Source organism: Solanum stenotomum, chromosome 9 (assembly GCF_019186545.1).
Source record: "Solanum stenotomum isolate F172 chromosome 9, ASM1918654v1, whole genome shotgun sequence".
Classification (NCBI taxonomy): domain Eukaryota; kingdom Viridiplantae; phylum Streptophyta; class Magnoliopsida; order Solanales; family Solanaceae; genus Solanum; species Solanum stenotomum.
In genome coordinates this window covers 42,602,585-42,614,686 of record NC_064290.1, presented here as the reverse complement: position 1 = coordinate 42,614,686, position 12,102 = coordinate 42,602,585, and the positions used below count along the sequence as shown (strand labels likewise).

The window sequence follows — 12,102 nt, the reverse complement described above, 5'->3', positions numbered from 1 at the left end:
GTTTTTTTGAATCAGAAAGGGGACTGAGACAGGGTGACCCTCTCTCCCCTTTCCTGTTTATCCTAGCAATGGAGGGATTTAATGCTATGATGAGGATTGCTACACAAAATAGATGGATCAAAGGCTTCAAAGTGGGAGGCAGAGGGGGGGAAGAAAGAGAAATTGGTCATATGCTCTAGTGGTACTTGGGAGCTTGTTCCTCTACCTCTAGATAAATCTACAGTTGCTTATCGGTGGGTATATACAGTGAAGGTTGGCCCCAATGGACAAATTGATTGCCTAAAAGCTCAACTAGTGGCCAAGGGTTATGCACAGATTTTTGGTCTTGACTATAGTGATATTTTCTATCGTGTGGCCAAGATTGCTTCCGTTCGTCTCTTTTTATCCATGGATGCGGTTCGTCATTGACCTCTCTACCAATTGGATGTTAAAAATGTCTTTCTTCGTGGAGATCTCGAAGATGAGGTATATATGGAGCAACCACCTGGTTTTGTTGCTTAGGGGGAGTCTAGCAACATGGTGTGCAGACTACGACGAGCACTTTATGGCATGAAGCAGTCTCCTTGAGCATGGTTTGAGAAGTTTAGCATGGTTATTTAGGAGTTTGGCATGGTACGAAGTGAAGCTGATCATTCTATTTTTTATTGTCACTCTGCTCCAGGTTTGTGCATGTATTTGGTAGTGTATGTTGATGACATAGTTATCACAAGCAATGATATGAGGGAATTACCAAATTGAAACATCACCTTTTCTAGCTCTTTCAGACTGTTGATTGAGGTAGTTCTTGGGCATTGAGGTTGCTCAATCCAAATCAAGAATTGCCATTTCACAAGGGAAGTATGCACTTGATATTCTTGAAGAGACAGGGATGACGGATTGCAGGCCTATTGATTTTCCAATGGATTCAAATGTTAAGTTTCTACCAAGTAGGGGGAGCCTCTTAGCGATCCAGGAAGATATAGAAGGCTGGTAGGAAAGTTGAATATCTTAGTGACTCAACCTGATATTACCTTCCCGGTTAGTGTTGTCAGTCCGTTCTTGAATTCTCCTTGTGATAGTCATTGGAATACAGTTATTCGCATTATTCGATACATAAAATCTGCTCCAAGGAAAGGACTTCTTTACGAAGGCTGAGGACATGAGAAAGTTGTTGGATATTCCGATGCATATTGGGCAGGGTCACCCTCTGATGATCCACTTATGGATATTGTGTTCTAGTTGGGGAAAAATTGGTGTCTTGAAAAAGTAAGAAACAAAATGTGGTTGCTAGATCCAGTGTAGAAGTAGAATATCGGGCTATGGCAGTGGCAACATGTGAACTCATATGGGTCAAGCAACTACTGAAGGAATTGAAACTTGGAGATACCAAAGGAATGGAACTTGTCAAGCTGCACTTCACATCGCATCGAATCCAGTATTTCATGAGAGGACCAAACACATAGAGATTGATTGTCATTTTGTTAGAGAAAAGGTACTTTCAGGAGACATAGTCACAAGGTTCGTGCAGTCAAGTTATACCAAGTCCCTAGCTGGTCCCAAAACAAGTTATATATGTAACAAGCTTGGTACATATAATCTGTATGCACCAGCTTGAGGGGGAATGTTAAAATCCTAGGAATATTCTACCTATGTGTAAATATAGTAGGTAACTTGATTTACTCCTAGATTTACTCTAGCTTGATTTGATAATGATTTGGATTGATTAGGTATTGGTTTCCTTTCCTTTTTAGGACATGTATACTTGGCTATTTAAACCACAATAGCTTGTGGGAATAATCAATCTGAGTTCACTCTCAAACTCTTGTCTTCTCACAGGCACTATCTACACTGTAGCTTCTTTTCCCCTCCCCTTCTCTCTGGGTGTGCATGTCCAAATGATCAATATTTTTGGGGCTTGTAGTTCTCAGCTTGTTGAATAGCTGTGTAGCATTTCGTTTGTTTTCCACTGGTGAGACAATTTTTTCCATTTGTTCTCTACGACTTTCTTAATATATCAGTTGCATGTTAAATCACTTGCTGATTAGAGAACTGTGTTTTATTTCTACTTATTGACAAATTACATTGTGCTATATTTACTTATGTATTACTTTTTGTTCAGGGTTTTTGATTTGTCTTCGGCCCTTGGCCAGCCAGAGCAGGAGTATTATCTACAGCTCGTGGAGCCTGGCAGTTCGCACAATGCTACAGCAATCTGCCCTGTCGATTTTTCTTTTGGGGGTGATCATATGTGGGACAGGTTCAGTGTAAGTTCTATTCTTATTTTTGCAACTGGTAACAGTGTATATGTATATATAAATCATGATCAAAACAGTACATGGGTTGTACTAAAATCATATATTCAAGAGAGGTTACAAAATTCTACTGTCCTATGATTAAATTGAATCTAAAACATCAATCATAGAAGCAGTTCCATTTTACGATATCTGATTACACCAAAAACGTAGGATGAAGACTGAATTCAGCTTGATTTTCTGCATATTATTCTCCACATTCTTAAAACATCTAGAGTTTCTCTCCTTCCAGATTGGTGGTCCACCAGATGCAAGCAGGGACAGTTCTCCATCTACTTCTGTCTTTTGCTTGCACCTACTTCCTGCCAGCTCTTGAGTGCCTCTGAAACTTTACCAGGCATAGTCCAAGATATGCCTTAAGGTTTAAAAATATTCTCCAAATCTGTCCTGTAACCTTGCAATGTAGAAATAGAGGATTAACTATCTCTGCCTTTTCCCCACAGAAGAAACATCTGGAGCATAAATGGTTCCCTCTTCTCATCCAATTGTCCTGTCTAAGGACTGTTTCCTTCGCCAAAACCCACACAAAACAAGCTACTTTGTGTCGTATTTTAGTTTTCCAAATGAGCTTCCAATGCCAGTAGTTGATTTGTTGATTGGAATGGTTCATCATTATGTAAAGTTCCCAAGTTAAAAAAAAGGTTCATCATTCTGTAAGCTGCACTAACTTTGAAGGAACCATTGTTACTGCCCAGCCACCATAACACATCTTCTCCTATCTGAAGCCCACTAACTACTTCAATTGTGCAAAAAAATTGGGCCATTCTTAGTTTATTCCCTTTGTCCCAATTTATGTGGCACTTTTCGTTTTTTGAGAGTCAAACAGTTTAAGTTTGACCGGGAATTTGCGCATGAAATCTTCAATTTTTTTGAAATGAAATTTATATATTTGTAAACTACGTAAAAAGTACTATAAGTCACAACAATTGATAATTCAAAATGTTTAAAAGATCTATGAAAAATTTACGGTTGAAGTTAGACGTGTTTGAATCTCGAAATTCGAAAAGTATCACATAAAATGGGACGGAGGAGTAATTTTTTACCACCTTTCCATTATATCATAGACATAGTGCTTATAAGCTCAGGTATACTGTGGTGATGCCCTGTTGACAAACTCTGGGGACTTAAAAGAATAGACTTCATCAGTGAATCATGATCTTTTCACTATGTGAATATGTTGGATGATAAAAATTAAAAGAAATGGCATGGTAATAGTTTATGAATCGTAGCTGCATTGATATGTTTGGTGATAACAATATATGGAACTAGTGTATCACTATATAGAGTAAGCAGATTTAATGTCTATTTTCTAAAATCCATCTCCTGGCAGTGGTGGTTATGATCAAGTGGTTTTACCATCATTAGCTTTGTATGTGAAAGTTGAGCAATTATATTATTTTATGCAGGTTTTCGTCTTGTTTAGTGATGGCTCAGTTTACATCCTATGTCCTGTTGTTCCATTTGGAAGGTAATTTGCCAGAGATCATAATGCTGCTAATCGTGAGGTTTTGTTAGGAGATGCTTATGAACAGAAATTTAAATATGATGGTTGTGAAGTGATATGAATTTTTTTAAGGTCTTTACTTCTATTAGCTGACAAAAAGACAATATCTTTTTCCATAATGCTTCTGGCATTTTCTTATTTTGGCTCACTTGTAAACTTGATCAACTTATAGTTTAATTTCCTAATTTTTTGATACTCGTGTGTGTCTATATAAGAGATCTCATAGACTATTACCTTTCCCTAAGAGCAATTATTCCTCCTCCCATGTGTCTCATTTTCATATTCTCCTCAAGACTTCTAATTTGCATATGTTTCTCCTTATGCCCTATGTTGCTATTTTTGGCCCGTGCAAGTGGCAGGTCGTAATACTTCACTTAATCTCACCAAAGTAGCTGCTTTCTATTGGAACAGTGTGTACAAATGGGAATCTGTACTGGAGTTATATAGTGATGCTCACATGTTTGGTCTGAAATCAGCGAATTCAAAAGCTGTGAAAAACTCAAATTTGGCAATCTCTTGGTTGGGAGCAACATTTCCTGAACTAACTCGGAAAGAAGTTCATGCAGAAAATGCTGCTGTTCTTAGAGCTCAACCTTATTCTTTATTTGATGCTTCAATCTCATTACAGGTACACTTTTAACTTACGGTGCTTATTTTCTTGATTTTGTTTTCATTAATTCTTTTCTTCTTTCTCTTGTTAGACGATGTCACATGTGAATATTCATGAATGTGAACTGTCAGATTGTTGAAAATTGAAATACTGTGCAGCACACTGTCCTTTCTTACAGGGGAAACAAACTATTTGATTTTAACTTTATGTTCACGGAATGAATTCTATTTGTAGAATTTGAGAAAGAAGAGAAGACTTTTATGTCTTTCAATATATTTTTATGTTCCATGAGAAGGGGTATTTATACAAGCGAATCCTGGCTTAATTAAGAAAAGACAATCAATTACAACAAAAGAAAAAAAATTGTTCTTTTAATTACACCGGGAAAAGGAAAAATAAAGTCTCCTAAAATCATGCTAATTAATTAACACAATCAACATCTCCTAAGATGGAGCAAAGATGTCGCACGTTCGAACTTGGAAACTTAAGTATAAAAAGTCCTTTTTTTGGGAACTGGTAACTTTAATATTCCTCAGCATTAAGGGCTATGCTGGCCACCTCCAAAAAGTTGTTACAAGAGAAAAGAAAAGACATAAATACTTACAAACAACAACAACAACAACAACAACAACATACCCAGTGAAATCCCACTAGGTGGGGACATAAATACTTACAAAGATCCTATAAAATTCAGTAGCTAGATCTCCTATTCTTTACACCAATAAAGAAGTGATTGCTTTCCACTTAATCTTTTGTATAGTACATTCTTTCCCTTGAGAAAATAGTCAAATGCCCCCTCAACCTGTTATTGAATTTCCAGCTACACACTTATGCTTTACGGGAGTCCTATTACCCCCTTAGACTATTTTAAAAAGGAGTAATTACACCCTTAGATGCTGACATGGCACAGAGAGTGTCCTCACTCTCTTGGAGGCATGTGGAAGTCAAAAGAATTGATAAAAAATATTTTAATAACATTTTAATTTGACTTTTTGTTAATTTTTTTTTTTACTTTTCTCTTTAAGTTTTTTGTTTCTTTTTCTTTTTTTTCCCCTCTCTTTCTCGTTACTCGACATTCACCCCACCACCATTTCCTCCACCTTGAACCACCATCACTACACTAACCACATCTTTTTTTTATCCATCTTCTAATATTTTCTTTACAATTTGCTTCACAGAGTAAAGACCAAAATAAAAAAAACAGAAGAAGAAAGATTGGACTCGAAACAAAAAAAAAAGAATAGATTTATTAAACACCTTCCATCATAAAAATTCATTCTATTACTGGATTTTTTTTTTATATTAATGGAGAAATCCATTCAATTAAAACAATTATGACTGTAAAATAAATTTTTTCGATCATGGATTTCATACAGTAAACTAAACATGAGTTTTGGGTATATGATCTGGGTCATCATCCATCTTTATTCATTTTTATTAATCTCAAATTAGTTCAAAATATCAACACCATTAATCTACCTTCTCATCGATTTTGGGTCAGTAGCATACATCAATTATCAGATCTTATCTTCAATCTCTATTGTTGTTTGGTGAAGACCCAAGAATTTAGCCATCAACAACCCGTAATAAAATATTACAAATTTGGTGTCATGGAGACAAATAAATAACATAATAAAAAAATTCAAAAGAGATGAGTAATCAAGCTCGTCAAGGTGCCTGAAGGATGCTATAAGGTGATGAAAAAATGATAATAAAAATAGCTTTGATTTTTTTTTCGTGGGTGACTGCTTTGGAAGAAGGGAATGAAAAACAAAAGGGAAAAGAAGAAGAACGATTAAAAGAATAAAGATTTTTTTGTAATTAATCAAAAAGGGGATAAAGAGAGAAAAATAAATACAAATAATAAAAAATGACAACTGGCAGCAAGTGTGCATCACTACATGTTGAGAATGTGGTTGTCTAGTTTTAGGGTTGTATATATTTAGTTTTTAAAAAATCCAGGGGGGTAATAGGACCCCTCGCAAAGTATAAGTGTCTAGTTGAGAATCCGATAATAGGCAAGGGAGGGATTTCTCTATTTTCTCAAATATATTTGATTTCTTTCTTTCCAGATATTCCACCACATGCATGCTGAAACTGTTCCCCCCCACCTCTTCTGACTCTAGCTACCTCCTTTCTAATCCAACAGCTTAATTAATCTCTTGAGTGTTTGGGCATAATTCAGTAGTCCAGTTTACACTGGCTATGCTGGTAAATAAAGCCCAAACCTGTGCTGGTATCTTGCAGTGGAGAAATAGGTGCTTGTTGGTCTCCAGATCCTCTATGCACAGAGAACACCTTGTCTACAATGCAGTGGAGAAACAGGTGCTTGTTGGTCTCCAGAGCTTCTTTGCACAGAAAACACCCAGAGGCTGTGTTGGTACCCCTCCTCTACAGTGCCTCATGAGTCAGACAGGCTCTTCTGGCTACCAGCCAAGTGAAGCTTTTTCACTTAGGTTGGAGCCACTCTTCCAGATTTCTTTCCATGGGCCTGTAGTTCTACATGCACTTCCTAATACTCCTCAGATATATTATCTGTTTACAGTGAACTCCCCATCCTTGTGGTGTCCCCATACCAATATGTCTGGTTCCAGATTAGTATCAGGTAATCCACCATTCTGTTTCAACAATTTTCCACCACCTCAGCAATTTCCCAATCATTTAGCAGTCTTCTAAAGACAAGATTCCATCCCTGTGGAGACCGTCTCCTCTATTCTCTTGTCAGGATTGGAACAGATTGAGAGGAGTCTAGGTTCTTTAAGATCTCTTGTCCACACCAATCATCTATCCAAAACTTGATCTTGTCCCACCTGCCCATTGCAAGCTTTGTGTTGTTCTTGAGGTCCATCCAATAATTTCTGATGATCCTCCACACCTGATCTCCATATGTATCACTCCCTTCATTAGTGCACTAGTGACCTTCTTGCCCATACTTGTGGTGAATTACCTCCTTCCATAGAGCCTGGTCTTCCTGATCATACCTCTAGACTTATCTTGATAGCAGACTCTTGTTCTGCAGTTTTAAGAGTCTCACTCCCAAGCCTCCATTTTTCTGCTTTGCTGAACTACAATCCATTTTACCAAGTTAAACCCCTTCTCAAGGCATCCAGTACTTTGACCACCTATCCAGCTATAGAGAACAAAGAAATCACATAAGTTGGCATAGAATCTAGTACTGAGTTAATCAGAATGACTCTTCCTCTTAGAGAGAGAAATTGAGATTTCCATTTCCATATGGCCTGTTTTTTCTCAGACTTCTCAATTATGCCATCCCAGATTTTTATTTCTTTGTGTTTGGATCCCCAGGGCATGCCTGAATAGATTGTTGGCAAATCTTCTACTTTGCACTTCAAAATATTTGCAAGAACTTCAATCTGCTGCACCCTTCTTGACTGGGAATATGCTTCTCTTCCTCCAATTAACTTTGAGAACCCGAGCAAGCTTAAAAAAGACGGTAAACAATAGTGAAATTGAACCATCTACATTTACACATAAAAATTGCAAGTTGTAGTTTTAATATGTATGCAATTTTATAAATTGTTCAAAATACAAATAATTAGAAAACCACACACACACACACACACACATATATATATAAAGAATACATTCAATTACGATCACAAACGTCATGTGGTGATATATTTTCCTTGTTTTTTTAGTAAATGTTAAATAACTCATAATTCAAATATTATATTGATTCATATTGGATTTATTTAGCAACAAACAACTCTCTCTAAATAATGAAATTTGCAAGATAATTTATTTAAATAAATTTAGTAGTACAAATATAAAATATAAAATCAAGAAAATAAACAAAATGATTTGAGGGATACTTTGGTATTAAATCCTATGTATTACTAATACCACCAAATGGAAGGTATTAGTAATACATCCTATAATACCATGTAGGGTGCATGGATTAGTTATACGTAGGTCCAAAATTCCTACCAAACATAGTACTAAATAATACCATACATAATACATAGACTATTTCTCCTAATACTCCCTACCGAACGACCCTAAGGGTATTAAGTTGCATTTTGTTGATAAGATAGGCAACAACTTGAAGGACATCCCCTAGTAGGTTTTTTGGTAGAGTCATGGTAAACATAAGAGATCTTGTCACTTCTAACACATGCCTAATTTTCCTCAGTCATATTTTGTGCACTAGTGTAGGGACAAAGTTTGATGGATTATCCCATTAAACTCTAAATAAGCACCAATTTGCCATGTATTCTATGCCATTGTCAGTTTGCAAGATTTTTATCTTAGTCTCAAATTAACTACAAATCATCTTATGAAATGACTGAAAGCAAGTATCAATAGTGTGCTGCATAAATTGCTTAGAGATTTGGGGGTGCATAGTATTTGAAAGTTTGCCACATCTAATATATGTAACTAGTTGTCTGTACTGCTCACCTCATTTCTTTAATCGTTGAGTTTGGTGCGTATTGACACATGACAGGCTCTTCTAAAGGCTTACAAAACTACTCTTCTAGTTCCAAAGGGATTTATGTCGGAATAGCCAATGGCTCTCTAACCACTGCCTTTGGAACAGATTCGGTTGTCTGTACACCTGATAGGCTGATATTACCAATCATTCTTCATATACCGTAATTTCCTAAAAATCTATTACTCCCTATCCCAATGAATATTGCTTAGAGATTTGTGGGTGCATAGCATTTGAAAGTTATGTCCTAACAAGTGAATTATCGGAATCCCATAGACCATTATCAAATGCAGTAGGTTGGTTCTGCTCTCCATTAATATAACCAAAGCAATTTTCTAAATTTAATATAACATTGGTTTTTGTAAGAGAATTATTATCTATTGCCTTGTGTCCCCCACAGAAGAAGAAAAACCAAAGAAAATCGTTGGATAGATCAGTCTCGTCAGAAAACCAGCTCTGCTTTGATGGGACCCTAACTCTGGTTATCAGAAAAATCTGAAACTTGGTGGGTAGGCTTGAAATTAACAAGAAGTAAGATAATCTCTAAAACATTCGGGAGTAGCCATTGGTGACCCCCCCTCCCTTTTTTTTTGTTTTTGTTTTTGTTTTTTGCTGGGAGGGAGAAAAACTCACCTCGAAAGGCAGCAAGGACTCTGATACCATGTTGAATTTGAGTCTTCTTTGTATTTCAGTCCATCATATCATTGTATGAGAAGGGTATTTATGTAAATGAATCCTAACTAATTAAGGAAAGAAGTCAAATTCAATAAAAGAAAATATTATATTCCTGTAATTACGCTAGGAAAAGGAAAAATAAAGTTCCCTAAAGTTGTGCTAATTAATTAACACAATCAAAACTATTTTTTTCAATATTATTGTTGTGTTTACCATGCATGTTAGATATAGCAGTCACTAGATGGACTTCATCGGGCACCATTTACCTTGAACTTCTTCACAAACCAACATTAATTTGAGTTTCAGAATATGAAGGAAGAAGGCTTCTATGTGCCTGCCCCCTTTTTTAAATTGGGATAAACGATGACAGTAACATGGCAGTATTAAATGTTGCAAGTTGTAATATTGTTAACAAATAGAAGATTTATTGATATTGATGCATGTAGGAGAAGAGGACAAAATAGTTGTCTACCCTTCAGTTGAACATACACGGGAGAAAAATATATTGGCATTGGTTTCCGACTGGATCGCGCTAGAAAGAAGCAAGATACAGTAGAAAGTCTTTCCCGTCTGTCCTTATTACCTAGTGCATTGAATTTTTTGACTAACACCTTGTCTTGTTGGATGAGATACTCTTATTCTGTCTTAGTTACTAGTGTATTGGTGAAGGAGTCCAGACTGGACAAGTTTTAGAAACTTTAGACTACAAGTTGTGGTGGAAAACATGGTGAAACCAATTGAGACTTATTTCAACAGAAATAACTCTATTTTCTCTTCCATGCATCTACTCAGAAAGAAATCCGCCGAACTTCCATTTCTGTGTGCAGAGGGGCCTCATTCCAGTTCTCTTTCTTATCCTTTTTATGCTGTAACAAATACCACTATAAGCTTGATTAGATGAGCACTGCATTCTCCTTTTCTTGAAGGGAGAAAGTGTACGTGAAATTGCAATTATACACTGCACTGCTATTGTTGTTTCTCTTTATGAAGGAAACAAGGTTATTTTCAGTCATTACAAAACACTTTTGTGTGCTGGTTTATGTTTTGGTTATATTATGGAGCTGTTTTCCAGAAGAGATAGCTTTGCTTGATTCTCTTTCCAACTATGTGACACCTTATGTTGTAACACTGGCTTCACTTGCAGGGACCTTTACGTAAAGTAAGTCATGGTGTTGAAGATGACTCAGTTCATCCTCCAGTTTGTGAAGGGCGTGCTGTCAGTTTTCTTTATGATTTAGTTAGCAAAGATTCTATCCTAGTAACTGCTTGGAGTAGGGGGCAGTTGCAGATAGATGCTTTAGCTGATGAAGTACAGCCTGTCTGGAAGGTTGGTAGTCCACCTCGGGTATGTGTGGATTCAACTGATAGTATAGTTGGCCTTGCAATGATTTGTGAGTCATTGTCAAGTGACACCTCCATTTTGAAGCTTGATCTGCCACCAGATCATACTTTATGGTTGGGGCATCCACCTCCTCTTTTGAGGTTGGCTATTGTAGATTTAGCTCTGCCCAGAAGAAGCAGTTCTGTTTTATCAATGTTTGTTGATCCCATTATTTCAGAAAGAATATATTGCCTTCATGAAGGAGGAGTTGATTCAGTAGTGTTGCACTTTTTGCCTTTCACTAATCAGACTCGTGGCAAAGAAGACATGATGAGAAGTCCCTCTGTGCATCCTGTTCTTAGCACTTTCCAAGGAGAAGCATCCTCAGCCATCCCACTTTCTGGTTTCTTGGCTCTATCAGATTCTTTTGGAGATTCATGGATTGTGGGTCTTACCCCTTCTAATGAGTGTATAGTGGTTGAGATGGAGACTTGGAATACACTTCTTCCCCCAATTATTGATAAGGTTAACAAACTCATAGGTGCAGAAGTGCCAAAAGATACAGATTCTACTATCATAAGCAAAGAGCTCCTTACTGGACCCAGGGTAGTTCTTTTGCCCCCTTCATCACCTCATTTGCGCTCAGTTGCTGCGGATTCAATTGAAGGCCGATCAACCCTTCATCAATATTTCAAGCTTTTTCATGAAAACTATGTGGAATATGCCCACAAGGTAACATTCTGCTGTTCGTATGCTATAATTCTGATTTGAGATGTGACTTTTTCCTGTTGGGCTCTCTTTTTTTTGTTAGATATTGTCTTATAATCTATAAGTCTTCATAAATCCTCCTCGGAGGGGACAAGGGGTGTGCCTTATTTTATCTGCTAGTGAAAGTTTTGGTGGCAATATTCTTTTATGACATACTCCCTTTGTCCCATTTTATATGAGGTAGTTTGACTTCGCACGGAGTTTAAGAAAGAAACGAAGACTTTTAAAACTTGTGGTCTAAAATGAATGATAGAAATTTATGTGGCTATAAATCATTTCATTAAGGGTAAAATAGACATTTTAAAGTTAAATTATAACTTAATATAGAAATGTGTCATTCTTTTTGGGATCAACTAAAAAGGAAATTAAGTCACATAAATTGACAGAGGGAGTAATGCTTTCTGTCATTTTTAAAATTGCTTAACCATGTACCTCCTGTAACATGTCTGGTCCAAAATTTCTCTAAAATTATCCATTTCTTTT

At 36.6% G+C, this 12,102-nt stretch overlaps 2 protein-coding genes across 4 annotated transcripts in view; both read left to right on the top strand.

Moving 5' to 3' along the window:
• Positions 1 to 12,102, top strand: part of LOC125877792 (lariat debranching enzyme) — a 200,669-nt gene that overhangs the window by 23,128 nt on the left and 165,439 nt on the right. The window lies entirely within an intron of this gene.
• The window catches only part of LOC125877785 (nuclear pore complex protein NUP88), a 44,705-nt gene that overhangs the window by 23,135 nt on the left and 9,468 nt on the right, over positions 1 to 12,102 (top strand). For both annotated transcript variants that reach the window (XM_049559051.1, XM_049559052.1), the window contains 4 exons: positions 2,099 to 2,243; positions 3,698 to 3,759; positions 4,207 to 4,423; positions 10,675 to 11,583. In XM_049559051.1, the coding sequence (XP_049415008.1) occupies positions 2,099 to 2,243; positions 3,698 to 3,759; positions 4,207 to 4,423; positions 10,675 to 11,583 (1,333 nt within the window). The remainder of the gene's footprint in view (positions 1 to 2,098; positions 2,244 to 3,697; positions 3,760 to 4,206; positions 4,424 to 10,674; positions 11,584 to 12,102) is intronic.